Source organism: Aspergillus lucknowensis (genome assembly GCF_044049455.1).
Source record: "Aspergillus lucknowensis strain CBS 449.75 chromosome Unknown BJX67scaffold_46, whole genome shotgun sequence".
Classification (NCBI taxonomy): Eukaryota; Fungi; Ascomycota; class Eurotiomycetes; order Eurotiales; family Aspergillaceae; genus Aspergillus; species Aspergillus lucknowensis.
The window spans coordinates 95,388-108,834 of NW_027263590.1; the positions used below are offsets into that span (position 1 = coordinate 95,388).

Sequence of the window (13,447 nt, forward strand, 5' to 3'; positions counted from 1 at the left end):
GCTGAAAATGACAGCTACTGAGGCCATAAATGGCTGTATTTCCACCTGTAACTCTTAAAGCGGTAAGCTACTATTTTAATATCCCCATGTGTTTTGTATGATAGATTTAACAGAGCTCAGCCTAAATAAATAATTTAATTTAATACCTGATTTAATAGCGAGCCGAGTCTTAAGACTTCTTAAGCTGCGCTTTTCCGCCGTCTTCCGATTCTCTTCTTCTTCTCCGTCCTTTTCGTCTCACCGTCATACTTACCCCATAGACGTGCAGAAACTCTTGAATTCATCAGTCCATTCCAGTCATCATGGCTCCAGCAGGCGGCGGGCACGACCTGTCGGCGAAACGAGCCCAGTTCGCGGGTCCCTCAGGGATCCAGGGAATTATTCAGAACCGCAAGACCTCGCTGATTGCGAGTTTCGCGGCGCTCGGTGGTTTTGTCTATGGATGTGAGTTTTTTTCTCCAGTCCCTACAAAAGGATAGCGAAGCTACGATAGCAACGGACGGGAAAGTTCATTACGATGGTTGCTGACTCACTTGATGTGTCTTAGACAACCAGGGAATGTTCGGCCAGATCCTGACTATGCACTCTTTTACCACGCGCGTAAGCTTCATTTCTCCCCCCTCCCTTGCCTCACTTTGCTTGACGCCGCTAACACAGTATATGTCCTCTCCAGATGGAGCCCTGGTACAGTGGAACAACAGGAACGCGGCAGGCCCTGCTAACTGCGATTCTCGAACTCGGTGCCTGGCTCGGGACGCTGTTGAACGGCTACCTGGCCGATGCAGTCGGACGCCGTATTACAGTCGTCATTGCGTGTGTGATTTTCACCGTCGGTGTAATTGTCCAGGCTTGCACACTGAATAAGGACTATGTCCTGGCCGGTCGATTTGTTACGGGTATTGGTGTTGGTGCTTTTAGCATGCTTGTTCCTTTGTATGGATACATCTACCCGTACCTATACGTGATACTGTTTAAGTGTATTTGAGCTGACTGAGATTGATAAAGATACAACGCTGAGCTTGCGCCGCCAGAAGTTCGCGGTGCGCTTGTTGCTCTCCAGCAGCTTGCTATTACCTTTGGCATTATGGTTTCCTACTGTTCGCCTCTCCCATATCTGTTCATACATCTAGGTGTACATGCTAATGAAACGTCAGGGATCGGCTACGGCACTAACTTCATCGGTGGCACCGGCGAAGGCCAATCTGACGCCGCTTGGCTAGTCCCCATCTGCATCCAGCTCCTCCCCTCGACATCCCTGGCCGTAGGCATGGTCCTCTTCATGCCGCAGAGTCCCCGCCACCTGATGAACCGGGACCGCGAGCAAGAATGCCTCGAAACCCTCGCGCGCCTGCGCAGCACCTCCGTTGACGACATCCGCGTGCGCGTTGAGTTCCTCGAGATCAAAGCGCAGCGCGATTTCGAGCGTCAGCGCGTGCAGGAGCTGTTCCCGCAGTACCAGGACGGCTCCCTCAAGTCCCGGTTCATGATCGGGTGGAACGACTACCTGTCGCTGGTGACGAACAAGGCGCTGTTACGACGCACTATTGTCGCCGTCTTCGTCATGGTCTTCCAGCAGTGGAACGGCGTGAACGCCATCCTGTACTACGCCCCCTTCATCTTCGCGGGACTGGGCCTGTCTGGCAACACCACCTCGCTCCTGGCCACGGGCGTCGTCGGAATCGTCATGTTCCTCGCCACCATCCCCGCCGTCCTCTGGGTCGACAACTTCGGGCGCAAGACCATCCTTATCGCCGGTGGGATTGGCATGGCCGCTTCGCATTTCATCGTCGCGGGCATCACGGGCTCCTTTCAAGACAGCTGGGACGATCACCGCGGCGCCGGTTGGGCCGCTGTCGTCTTTGTCTGGATTTATGCCATCTGCTTTGGCTTCTCGTGGGGGCCTGTTGCGTGGATTATTATTAGTGAGGTGTTCCCGCTGGGATTGCGCGCCAAGGGGGTTAGTATTGGCGGCAGTTCGAATTGGTTGAATAACGTAGGTTCCCAACTTTTTCCCGGAGGGGGTTGATATTGATCTTGAGTGCTTGATCGCTAACTACTGAATCTAGTTTGCCGTCGCCATGTCCACATCCCCCTTCATCTCGAAAAGCCAGTACGGCGCATTCGTACGTCCTTTCCTTTATTATTCCCTCCCCCATCAACCAAATATATCCCTTGCCTAACATGTTAATAATAGATATTCTTTGGCGCAATAACATCAATCGGCATCATCTGGGTCTTCTTCTTCGTCCCCGAGACCAAGAGCCGCACGCTCGAAGAGATGGACGAGATCTTCGGCTCGGTCGGGTTCGCGCAGGAGGACCTTGAGCGCAAGGAGCGCATTGAGCGCGAGATTGGCCTGACGGCGCTGCTGAACGGGGAGTCCGATAGCAGTGGAGTTCTGGGGGTGGGTGAGGAGGAGCCCAAGCGCGCCCATGCGGAGGAGGAGCATGAGGTAGTGGTTGAGGCGGAAGAGAAGACGACGGCTGCGCATCAGTAGATATATATATGTGTGTGTGTGTGTGTGTGTGTTGTCTGTTTCTTGTCTCTTGGATATATGAAACTTGGGAAAAGGAGGGTTGACAGATTGAAATGAGCTTGGCGTGCAAGGGCTGGAAGAGCAATTTGCATATTTCGCCAATCCGTGCTCAAAGTATATAATGACCAGACTATTATGTATCTTAATAATATCTCCTATAATATGACTATATAGCCCTTCTAGAATAAATTCTTATAATCCTTAATAAGTTCTAATACTTTCTCTGTAGCTAGTATTAAGAATTCTTTAAGATTATTATATTTTTTACTATTATAGCCTAATTCATGCCTGAATAATACTATATACTTTATAACTTTATATTTATATAGCCTGTACTTATTTTTAAATAGTCTAGCTATGAGGGTACTGCCGCCGCCGATTTCGACCGCCAGGCGGAGATTTCGCGCGAAATTGGGCTTGATGACGCGTTGGCGAGGTTGAACGGTGGTGTAGGTTCGGGTGAGGAGGAGAAGGCCACTTAGGAATCTAGCAGGGATCGGTGTGCCGATACCCAGGTAGTGTATGGGTTGTTGGAGGGAAGTGACACTAGTTGGAAAGAACGGTTGGGCAGCTGTTCTTGAATGTATCAAGAAAGACCACTGGCAAATAGTGAGGATATCGTAATCTCACCTCTCCCACCCTAAAATTATTAATATTAAATTTGCTGGGGCCTACCTCGCCTTTCCTTGGTAGATGCCGTTCGCACCCCATGCCATTGACACTTCACAACGAAATGTGCCTGTTGGGAAATGAAGAAAGTCGATCTCCCCCAAACAAGCGAGTCACGTATGTAAAGGCAACAAGATTGAATGACCTAAATATACCTTCCCTATCGCTCAGACACAGTCAAACTTGCATCCCACGCACCTCTTGATTCCACAACCCGGACACACAAGAGTGTATATGGGCTTCCACAAATGGCACCGGTCGCACTCATCATGTCCATACCCTTTCTCCCAATATCCGAGATGCCGACAGGATTGCGAATCAGGATCGAGCAAAGACGTGAAGGATTCCGCACCTGGGATTGTGGCACGTAGGGTCTCGAGCCAACCGCAGTATGTCTCCATGATCATGCCTTTTAGTTCGACTTGGAGATCGTGCTTGGTGTACCGGCCGCTCCTGTGGGCGAGTTTTGCAGTGAAGTAGGGGATGAAGGGGGCCAGATGCGGATAGGCCTTCGCGTCGTCAAGCATGAGGTCGTAGGTTTGAGCAGTCGCCGAATTCTCAGTATCTCTTGGTTGTGATGGTGCTTCTGCGCTGAAGTCGTAGTAAATAGACGCGTCGCTACCAGATTTAGCGGGCTCGTGGCAGCTTTCCTCGTTGAGGGGTAATCCAGAACCAAGGCCACCACTCATCATGTAAACGCCGGAGTATAGATCGGGCAGGCTTCCTTGAGAGGCAGTCCGATACTCTGCTGTGAATTGTTCGGGCGATGAAGTGTGGACGTCCACGCGCTCCGCGGCGGCATCAGTGGTATTCACGGGATTGGCTTCCGCTTCGACTGTTGCGATTATGCTGCTAATGTCGAATTCAGCGTGATACTCGGGTCCTAGTTCGAGATTGACTGTCGGTTCCACCTCGGATTCGGTGTCGACTTTGTGCTTCCCAGTGTCCGAGGCAGCGTCAGGACCGACGGTAGCGTACGTATCAGCCTTGAACCCGGGCCCCTTGGTATCGACAGTGTTACCTCCATCGACATCAACTTCAACTCTAAGCTCGATTTCGGAGTCTTCCTCATGCTCCGCCTCAAAATAATTCTCGGTACCTTCATCGGTGGATTCGATGTCCGCACGGAAGGAGGCTTCATAGGCCCTTTCAGGCTCTGCTCCGGCCCACCATTCAGCATGAGCATTGCCTTCTGGGACTTCAAAAGGGTCCGACTCCGGATTTAAGCCGAATCGCTTATTCTCTTTCTCCCGAGATCCAGCTATGGAACTCTCGCGTCCACCCTGCATCTCCAAATCCGCTTGTTCCTGCAGATCCTCAGCAACCCGTCGAGCCTCCTCCTGCTCCTCTTCTGCACTTGCCCTCGAACAGCGAGCCTTTTCTTCCTGGGATTCCTTCGAATATGGATCCATATGAACGCTGTTACCGTAACTATACATGTATCGATCCCTGCGACTGAGATTACTCCTGAACATGCTATGTGGTCTCCATCCCGTGTAGTCCGGGCTAGAGAACAATAGCTCCTCTTCGCTGCAAGCTCTACGTCTGCAACCGAGTGTCTCATCGTGTGCTTTGCGGGTGGGTGGGTTCCGGAGAATTTCGACGGCCTGTTGGATCTGTTCTCGGGTGTTAGTATTGTATGGTGACGATAGAGAGCGGAGAGAAGATGGGGATAGTAACGATTGTTTACCTTTCGAAACTCAAGCGCAGCGTCATCGCCTCCTGTCCCGGCCTTGTCGGGGTGATGCTTCAATGCGAGTCTTTTATACGCGCCGTTGATGTCTTTGAGTGTGGCGTCTGGGGAGATGCCGAGAATCTCGTAGCAATCCATCGTTCTGCGTCTCGATGAAATGAACAATGTTGGCCAGGCGCGAGTAATTTTGAAGTTAGCTGTGGCAGAGGTTTGGTTGAGCGGCGTGTGAGATGGGAAGTGTTACTTCATAAGGTAGAGGGGAAAGCAGAAGCGAGTATTCTCCCCCAGTGGAGTCAGCATTAAGACGGGGAAGCCTGTAGAGAAGGAGGGCAAAGAGTACATAGGTATGTGAATAATGGAAGTTGCCGATGCCATGGGTTAAATCATAGGTTGAATCACAACCTCATAGTGCGTCTTCTGCCTGTACACGCAAGCCAATTGCTTTATGACTTTGAATGTACAAAGGCCAGTCATCATCAGAAAGCCTGATTCAGAACACACAGTTCACTTGCTGCTATTGTCGGAAAGAAAAAAAGAATAGAGACCACTGCACAAATGAAATGTATAGAGATAGATTTTACAGGTCGGTGAGAATCTAGGTATGTATTAGTTAGTCTACATGTCGTGACTCCCCCCTAAGAGATATCGAGATAGCGTCTATTCGGCGCTGGCGGCGGCACCGGTAATAATCTCAACCAGTTCACCGGTAATAGCAGCTTGACGCTGACGGTTGTACATGATCTGGAACCTGCAACGGTGTTAGACATTGTTCATAGGCAAGGTTATTCACTGATACTTACTTATCAATCATTTCACCGGCGTTCTTGGAGGCGTTCTGGAAGGGGGTTAGTCTGGCTCAATTTCTAAGATCCATTCAGCGGCAAGACGAACCTCCATAGCATTGCGACGGGCCTGGAGTGAGATTAGCGCCGTTCATTTGGGAAACATACGCAAGGACGAAGCTTACCGAAATCTCGCAGGCATGGCCTTCAGCCATAGCCCAGAACAAGCTGTTAGCGAGAGCATATTCACGGAGGTTGGAGAGGGTTTCCTCATCAGCCTCATACGCCGAGAAGTTGGCTGCAAAACAATCAGCATTAAACGCCCCCGGAAGTGTAAACAGAGAACTAACGGGACTGCGTGATGGCCTCCTCAGAGTAGGCTTCCACGGCGTCGGGCTCGTAGCTCTGGGCGTTGATGAACTTGTTGTAGATGATCTTAACGCTCGCATAGTCGGTAGGTAGCAGGGCAATTTGATCGGCAACAGCCTGAGCATCGGCAAAGGTAGGAATGTCCTTGCAGACGTTGGCGAAGCTTAGGACGATGGCGTCGGGGTTGGAACGGGATAATTGAGCCTTAGCCTTCTCGCCAAGGACGACAATATCGGAGTTAGGATTATCGGCAAGCACACGACGAGTAGCCTTGCTGAGACCGGAGTGGATACCACCACAGAGGCCCTTGTCGGAGCTAGCGACGACGAGCAGAGTCTTCTTGTCCTCGAGGGGCTTGGTCTCGGCCTGCTCAAAAAGAGTGTTGGAAGTCTGGCCGTAGGCGCGGGAGTCGGACATGGCCTTCTGGGCGCGAGTCAGGCGGGTGGAGGCGATGACTTTCATCGTGTTGGTGATCTTCTTGATGTTCTTGATGGACTTCAGGCGGCCTTCGATTTCACGGAGAGTCGCGAAGTTAGCGGCGTTGGGCGGGGCAGTGCTTCAACAAGGTCAGCAATCATCACCAGGGTTCAAACACTGATAGCTTGGTGCCGTGTTGCTTTGCTGGAAGAAGGATGTCGCAATGGTGGTGGGTTGGCTGGATATCCTGAAGACGACTTACCGGGTGGCAGCAACGGTGCCAGCCCTGACGGCCGGACGAACAGCACGGGAGAACATGGTGAAAGCGGACCGTAGGACCGAGAGAAGGGTGTCACCAAGGATGTAAACCACTAAATGGCGGAAGAATACCACGAGGGGGTTCAATCGCCGGCGGAGGTGGTCAGTCGTGGGTGGATGGGAGGTCAACGAATTCGACTCCTGTTTCTGTTCTTCCGACACCCGGAGCGCTAGTCCTGAATTGGAATGTGTTACGGAGGGCCGGGAAGTCCAAAGCTGCAGAGCAACATGTCACGTGATAATCACCCGAATTTCCCGGCCAACAGCCATTCAGGCATCCAGCCGAAGCAAAGAAGTGCGGCTGGCAGATCCATTTTGCAACGGGAGCGGCGAGGCGGTCCAGAGAAACATCCCTCCCTGACCAGGAGCCCCAGCCGGATCGCCTCAGGCCCCAACAAGACAGCCTCGTTCCATTCCATTCCTTTCCTCTTTTCTCTCTTCTCTCCTCTCTTCTTCCCGACACTCTTGCGCGTGCTCGCCGCTTCCCTCCCCTCCCTCACTCCCTGGTCAATGCCTCCCCTTTCCCTCCCCTCCTTCCCTTCTCTCACTTTCTCGTTCTCTCTCTCTTTTCTCTCTCTTCATTGGTCAGTCCATCATTGACTTCATCCTTCGTCAACGCCAGCTCGGTTCTGCAGACTTGGCAGGTTAATCCCGAGTCTCTCCTTCCCTGCGCCCCGAGCTCTTCCTCACTCTACGCTCGCTTCTCAACGCAGCCCTGTCTATCAGGTTCTCTCAACCATGAGCTCTTCAGAAGATGATACCCCACTCGCAAAGATGAACGGTAGATCTTCTGGTAAGTCCCGGTTTGTCCTCGTCACCCTCGATGCGCTTCTCTATGCTCTCACTTTCCCGTTCTTTGGAATTCCAATCATTTCTATCCTGCTTGAGTCGTCATTCTAACCGTTGCCTCAACCCAAAAGCAGGCGGCCAGCCGAGGGTGAAGATGAACGGCGCAACAAAACCCAATGGTCATATCGACCCCGGAGTATCTATTCGATTTGGGCCCGTACAAACCGACGGTGATGTTTCGATGAAAGATGCAGACAGCACCGGTGGTATCACAAAGAGAAAGGAGCGAACAAGTGTCGGTCATGGAAAGTCGTATTTAGAGCCAGAAACCAGCGAGGAGGACGAGCCTTTGGTACGCCCACCCTCGCCCCCAAATACTCCGGTGTTAATTCCCGCCGCTCTTCGTATCAACGACTGACTATCCGACAGAGCAAGCGTCGTCGCACTTCGGTTAAGCACGAGGACCCTGAGACGGATGAAGGTGTGCCACTAGCTCTCAACGGAAGAAAACTCCCCAAGGCTTCAGAGACAGCCATTGGAAACGAATCCGACTCTGACGTTCCCATCGAAAGAAAGTTAGCCGCTGAAAAGAAAAGGATCCAGATCAAGGGAGAAAGAGAACCAGAGCCAAACCGAAAGGCTTCAAAGACACCCCAGCCATTACCAGCTACCAAGAAACAGGCAAATGGCGTTAAAAAGGAACCCAGCTCGACCAAGCCAATTCTGAAGCAGATAAAGGCCGAGCCAAGGTCAGGACAATCTACCCCGGCCAAGAAGAACGGAAAGGCGGCGCCTGTGAAGAAGGAAGAAAGCGAAGAACTTGAGCAGCCTGAGGAAGATGAAGAATACAAATGGTGGGAAGATCCGACCAAGGGCGATGGAACAATCAAATGGAAGACCCTTGAACATAATGGTGTGGTTTTCCCGCCACCCTATGAGCCACTTCCTAAGAACGTGAAGTTGAAGTATGATGGTATTCCTGTCCATCTCCACCCCGATGCGGAAGAAGTCGCGGGCTTTTTCGGTGGTATGCTGAATTCAACGCAAAACGTGGAGAATCCCACGTTCCAGAAGAACTTCTTCATGGACTTCAAGGATATTTTGAAAAGAACGGGTGGTGCAAAAGATCCACAGGGCAACAAGGTCGATATCAAGGAATTCTCGAAATGCGATTTCCGACCGATTTTCGAGTACTACGATAATCAACGCCAAGAGAAGAAAGCGCTACCAGCCGCTGAGAAGAAACGTTTGAAGGCCGAAAAAGACGAGCAGGAAGCACCGTACATGTACTGTATGTGGGATGGCCGCAAGCAAAAAGTTGGCAATTTCCGTGTCGAACCCCCCTCGTTATTTCGCGGCCGTGGTGAGCACCCTAAGACAGGCCGCGTGAAAGCTCGAGTTCAACCAGAGCAAATAACCATCAACATCGGCAAAGAAGCTCCTGTTCCCCCTCCTCCCGAAGGCCATAAGTGGAAGGAAGTGAAACATGATCAAGAAGGTACATGGCTCGCTATGTGGCAGGAAAATATCAATGGCAACTACAAGTACGTTATGCTTGCCGCAAATTCCGACGTCAAAGGTCAAAGCGATCACAAGAAGTTCGAAAAGGCCCGTGAACTCAAGAAGCACATTGCTCGAATTCGGAAGGATTATCAAAAAAACCTGAAGCACGAACTGATGCTCGAGCGACAGAAGGCCACAGCTGTCTATCTCATTGACCAGTTTGCTCTTCGTGCGGGTAACGAAAAAGGTGAAGATGAAGCCGATACTGTGGGCTGCTGCTCTTTGAAGTATGAGAATGTAACACTTAAACCCCCAAATAAGGTGATCTTCGACTTTTTGGGTAAAGACAGCATCCGATTCTATGACGAGGTCGAAGTCGACGCCCAGGTCTTCAAAAACCTAAAAATATTCAAGAAGGCACCCAAGAGAGAGGGCGACGAAATTTTTGATCGCTTAACCGTAAGTTGAGCTCTGTGATCTCCGAGGCGGACGACGCCGCTAACGTTCTTAGACATCCGCCCTCAATAAGCATCTTTCTCAGTACATGCAAGGTCTAACCGCTAAAGTCTTCCGTACCTATAACGCTTCACACACAATGTCCACACTGCTCAAAGAAATGGTTGCCACTGGGAATATCGCTGAGAAAGTCAAGGCGTACAACGATGCCAATCGCAAGGTTGCCATCCTGTGTAACCACAAGCGTACAGTTGCCGCATCTCACGCTAACCAAATGGAGAAGATGAGCGAACGTGTAAGTCTGATCGATCTCCTCTCGCAATGGTTCATAGACGCAAAGAACCCTAATCTTTACTCTGTGTACAGATAAAAGGCCAACGGTACCAGAAATGGCGTTGCAAGCAGATGATGCTTGACTTGGATCCGACGCTTAAGAAAAAGAAAGGCGCTCAATATTTCGAGCTCGACGAAGACATTGATATAGAATGGATCAAAGAGCATCAATCATTCCTGGTGGAGGAGCAGCGGCAAAAGATTAAGAAGAAGTTTGAAAAAGATAACGAAAAGCTTGCAGCAGAGGGTGAGAAGGAATTGAAGGCCAGTGAGCTTGAAATCCGCCTGCAGGCTGCTAAGGACCTGGAGAAGAAGTTCAACAAAGAAAACAAAACCGGCAAAGTGGAGGCTGAAGGTCGAAGCCCGAGCGTGGAAAAGTTGGAAATCCAGATTGGAAAGATCCAGCAACGCATAGAAACAATGGAAGTCCAAGCTCAAGACAAGGAGGATAATAAAGAGGTAGCTCTTGGTACCTCGAAGATTGTGAGCGTTCCCTTCCCGATAACCCTTTGTGATGTAGTCGCTAACGTTGAGCAGAACTATATCGACCCTCGACTCACCGTCGTCTTTAGCAAGAAGTTCGACGTCCCAATTGAGAGGTTCTTCTCCAAAGCTCTGCGCGAAAAATTCGAGTGGGCCATCAAGTCTGTTGATGAAAACTGGGAGTTCTAGACTACATTTGGTTTTCTGGCTATTGGTCTGAGATCATTGTTATTACGGCTGTTATTATCACGGCCGTTTCTAAAGTCTGCCATTCTCAGTCATGCATTTTCGAGCACCTGGTTCTATTTTATATTTACACTTGCTTCTCACTACTCGCGAGGCACCAACTCGGGATGTCGATTCGCTTTCCCTGTGCATTTGCAAGCCCACTCACTTCTTTCTCCTTGGGCTCGAAGAACTGCCGATACGCCTTGATTACATATACTATAGTGATGAAGATCAATACCTTGGGTGCTTTACAATTAGAAGACACAAAATTTTGGTGTACAAAAGTCAGTCAGATCAAGTCATATAAACAGAAGTTGCGTTAGATAATGAAGGTTATTATCAGTAGAGTACATCCGCGAGAAGCAGACGAGATGAAGCAGAGATAGAGACTCATCCAGAAATGAACTTCATTCAATGGGCCAATTCTAGCAATGCGTCGTTCAAGCACACATTAAGGACGGGATGAAATGCAAACGGAGAATCAGCAGACAGAAGGAAAACCAGAACAGTCCAGTGTTCTAATTGAGAAGAAATGAGAAACGAGAGGCAAAAGCGATGGTTATTACATATTACAGAGCGTTCCACGATCTGGAGGCTCGAGGAATGAACAAGGTGACAGAGGAGAGATTGCGGTCTATATGTAGTGGGTGCTTTTGATCAAGATATGCAGATTCCGTAGTCATGCGCGATCCAAGTACCACTGGTTATCGCGAGGTCATTAACGGTTTCCATCGTACCATGCTTCGAGGAGATCGCTAAGTCGGCAAGGTGAAGAGAAATTTGAGTGAAGTGAACTTATGGCCACCAGCCCATTCGCTTGTAGCTTTCGACCATGTCCCGAATGCAGTCAACGTTGAAGCGCTCTCGAGACGGCTTCCAGCCGGTAGTTCGCTCAAATAAAGTGCCATCAATCGACAAATCCTGGTCGCGGATGACATCCTTTTCCAGAAAAGGACTGATAGGACCGGGACGCTCAATTCCCTTTTCTTCAACCAGGTCGGACCAACCTTGCAGAGAAACCTCGTTCATGTCGTCGACCACGTCATCCAGGTTGAGTTTGGCGAATTGAGACGCCAGAGAGCCCAGGAAAGAGCATTTGATCCCAAATACTTCAGAAAGAGCATCAGCAATCTGACCCTGTCGCGTATCATTGTGGTCAACGACATTGAATGAAATAGGAGCCGACCCATCCGTTGGGGCATTGGATCTCCATTCCGCTGCCTTCCACAAAGCACTGGCAGCATCTTTCACATATAAGGTGTTGGTCTTAAGGTCTTTGCTGTAAAGGAGCTCAAGGTCCCTCTGCATATCGGCGTAAACACGCGCGAGGCAGATTCCCATCGAGAAGTACCCAGATTCATATTCACCATATACGATTGGCAGTCGGAGGCCGACATGACGAAGATTGGGGATCTTCATCAATTCCTCGTTCGCCTTCATCTTCCATTTTGCCAGGTTGTGCCAGGGTTGAAGCTTATCACCTTCTTTTCGTGGGGAGGAGCCGGACTTGTAGACATGAGCAGTGGAACATTCAACGAAGGAGCGAATTCCCCGACGGGCGACCTCGCGGCCCAAAGCCAGAGTCAGGTTGTAACTCCGAACTTGGTAGACGTCGTCAGGCTGGGAGTATCTCGTTTCGCCTCCACAGTTAATCACGTAGTCGAACTGTTCACCGTTTGCACGATCGAAGATGCGCGGGAAGTGCTCTGGGTTGGGAGCAGCGGGGTTAGCTCAGGGATCTGCTCTTGATCTATCCAGCGTAGGATGAGGAGACTACTTACGTTCCCGGCTAGCATCAGCTTGGACGAACTTATCCTTGGAGCAAGCTTCTTCAAACTCGGGCGCCAGCCAAGCTAGCTGGGGAAGCACCTTGTCAACGAGCCGCACCTCCGATGCTAGGTTATTTTCATGGATGTAAAGGGCAAGATGGCGACCGATGAATCCTACATGATGACATCCATTAATTCATTTGTGAAGGAAAAAGGGAGCGATGCACATACCCAAACCTCCAACAATGAGGACGGCCGGCTTCTTGTCGGCCATGGCGAGGGAGGGGTGATTTATATAGTCCGGTAAGGGTGGCGTAAGTTTCGCGAATATGCTACGCGGGTTGCAGTTGAGGAATGAGCAGCAATTCCCAGTCCCCAAATTGTGTCTGAATAATGTGGAAGGGCCAGAGAGGAAGAAAGGGAGGCGTGTGGTGGGTGGTTGTGTGCTGCTCGTCGACAGCGGCGGAGTCAGGATGTTGCGGATAAAAACGCAGAGAGACAGACGTTTGTTTCCGTCAGGTCCCAAAAGCTCAGGTTGATCAAATAATGGAGACACACCGTGTCTTAAACACCTCAAACTCGAGGATGGATTCAGTAAGGAAGGGAGAGAAGAGAAAGTTGCAAGAGGAAGCGCAGGAAGAGGAGAGAGTTTTGGGGTAACCCGTTTCGTGCTGACGACGATTCAGTGGGAAACTCCCAACTCGAAAACTCGAGCCCTCCCCCGGACTTGATTATATTAAAACTTCAACTTGTTAAGTTATTCTCAGAAATACCTGCATAAGCACTGCTCCAAAGCAATGCGCACCGGCCAATGATACCCATGTCGGTGCCAGGATCCCCAGGTAATTCAATCTATTCTGTATAGTCCTGCTTATTTCGTGAGCCGTTCGTCTCCTGCGTCCCGCTGGCTATGGGAAATCAAAAGCTTCCCAAGGCTAATCCTGGTTTTATCAGGTGTTGATGCTTTCAATGCTGTCAGCGCCTTCGAGTCCAGCGACAAGTTCTGGGGGAGCAGAGTTGAAAAAGCAACTCCAGGACGAATACGGGGATGACGCTCCCCTCCAAGCCAGGCGCCGAACTAACGCCGTTCGTGCATCTAGAA

At 50.4% G+C, this 13,447-nt stretch overlaps 5 protein-coding genes across 5 annotated transcripts; 2 read left to right on the plus strand and 3 right to left on the minus strand.

Moving 5' to 3' along the window:
• The first annotated feature begins 166 nt into the window (after positions 1 to 166).
• Positions 167 to 2,713, plus strand: BJX67DRAFT_362437 (general substrate transporter). The gene is made up of 7 exons (XM_071029995.1): positions 167 to 444; positions 548 to 600; positions 674 to 933; positions 1,006 to 1,097; positions 1,155 to 1,993; positions 2,067 to 2,123; positions 2,195 to 2,713. The coding sequence occupies exons 1-7, from the start codon at positions 303 to 305 to the stop codon at positions 2,495 to 2,497; spliced, it is 1,746 nt and encodes a 581-aa protein (XP_070882873.1). The 5' UTR covers positions 167 to 302; the 3' UTR covers positions 2,498 to 2,713.
• A 659-nt stretch (positions 2,714 to 3,372) lies between these two features.
• Positions 3,373 to 5,036, minus strand: BJX67DRAFT_384259 (DnaJ domain protein; the record flags this gene model as incomplete). The annotated part of the gene is made up of 2 exons (XM_071033635.1): positions 3,373 to 4,821; positions 4,896 to 5,036. 2 exons carry the CDS (start codon positions 5,034 to 5,036, stop codon positions 3,373 to 3,375), a joined length of 1,590 nt encoding a protein of 529 aa, XP_070882874.1.
• A 259-nt stretch (positions 5,037 to 5,295) lies between these two features.
• Positions 5,296 to 6,877, minus strand: BJX67DRAFT_231768 (F1F0 ATP synthase subunit gamma). The gene is made up of 6 exons (XM_071025949.1): positions 6,729 to 6,877; positions 6,031 to 6,605; positions 5,866 to 5,978; positions 5,790 to 5,810; positions 5,699 to 5,733; positions 5,296 to 5,646 (listed from the first exon to the last, which is right to left on the minus strand). Exons 1-6 carry the CDS (start codon positions 6,782 to 6,784, stop codon positions 5,556 to 5,558), a joined length of 891 nt encoding a protein of 296 aa, XP_070882875.1. The 5' UTR covers positions 6,785 to 6,877; the 3' UTR covers positions 5,296 to 5,555.
• A 140-nt stretch (positions 6,878 to 7,017) lies between these two features.
• On the plus strand, positions 7,018 to 10,954 carry BJX67DRAFT_231842 (DNA topoisomerase 1). The gene is made up of 6 exons (XM_071025950.1): positions 7,018 to 7,577; positions 7,708 to 7,925; positions 8,003 to 9,535; positions 9,588 to 9,827; positions 9,899 to 10,348; positions 10,403 to 10,954. The coding sequence occupies exons 1-6, from the start codon at positions 7,523 to 7,525 to the stop codon at positions 10,535 to 10,537; spliced, it is 2,631 nt and encodes an 876-aa protein (XP_070882876.1). The 5' UTR covers positions 7,018 to 7,522; the 3' UTR covers positions 10,538 to 10,954.
• On the minus strand, positions 10,955 to 13,054 carry BJX67DRAFT_231763 (NAD-dependent epimerase/dehydratase family protein). Its single transcript, XM_071025948.1, has 3 exons — positions 12,577 to 13,054; positions 12,358 to 12,519; positions 10,955 to 12,282 (listed from the first exon to the last, which is right to left on the minus strand). Exons 1-3 carry the CDS (start codon positions 12,617 to 12,619, stop codon positions 11,372 to 11,374), a joined length of 1,116 nt encoding a protein of 371 aa, XP_070882877.1. The 5' UTR covers positions 12,620 to 13,054; the 3' UTR covers positions 10,955 to 11,371.
• Between the last annotated feature and the right edge of the window lie 393 nt (positions 13,055 to 13,447).

Excerpts from the sequence above, each read along its gene's own strand:
- BJX67DRAFT_362437 (XM_071029995.1), top strand. The coding sequence starts at position 303 with ATGGCTCCAGCAGGCGGCGGGCACGACCTGTCGGCGAAACGAGCCCAG. Across the intron at positions 445-547 it reads CGGTGGTTTTGTCTATGGAT|ACAACCAGGGAATGTTCGGC; the intron begins GTGAGTTTTTTT and ends GATGTGTCTTAG. Across the intron at positions 2,124-2,194 it reads AAAGCCAGTACGGCGCATTC|ATATTCTTTGGCGCAATAAC; the intron begins GTACGTCCTTTC and ends TGTTAATAATAG.
- BJX67DRAFT_231768 (XM_071025949.1), bottom strand. The coding sequence starts at position 6,784 with ATGTTCTCCCGTGCTGTTCGTCCGGCCGTCAGGGCTGGCACCGTTGCT. Across the intron at positions 6,606-6,728 it reads GGCACCGTTGCTGCCACCCG|CACTGCCCCGCCCAACGCCG; the intron begins GTAAGTCGTCTT and ends ACCTTGTTGAAG. Across the intron at positions 5,647-5,698 it reads GCCGGTGAAATGATTGATAA|GTTCCAGATCATGTACAACC; the intron begins GTAAGTATCAGT and ends ACACCGTTGCAG.
- BJX67DRAFT_231842 (XM_071025950.1), top strand. The coding sequence starts at position 7,523 with ATGAGCTCTTCAGAAGATGATACCCCACTCGCAAAGATGAACGGTAGA. Across the intron at positions 7,578-7,707 it reads GATGAACGGTAGATCTTCTG|GCGGCCAGCCGAGGGTGAAG; the intron begins GTAAGTCCCGGT and ends ACCCAAAAGCAG. Across the intron at positions 10,349-10,402 it reads CTCTTGGTACCTCGAAGATT|AACTATATCGACCCTCGACT; the intron begins GTGAGCGTTCCC and ends AACGTTGAGCAG.
- BJX67DRAFT_231763 (XM_071025948.1), bottom strand. The coding sequence starts at position 12,619 with ATGGCCGACAAGAAGCCGGCCGTCCTCATTGTTGGAGGTTTGG. Across the intron at positions 12,520-12,576 it reads CCTCATTGTTGGAGGTTTGG|GATTCATCGGTCGCCATCTT; the intron begins GTATGTGCATCG and ends GTCATCATGTAG. Across the intron at positions 12,283-12,357 it reads AGCTGATGCTAGCCGGGAAC|AGCACTTCCCGCGCATCTTC; the intron begins GTAAGTAGTCTC and ends CTCCCAACCCAG.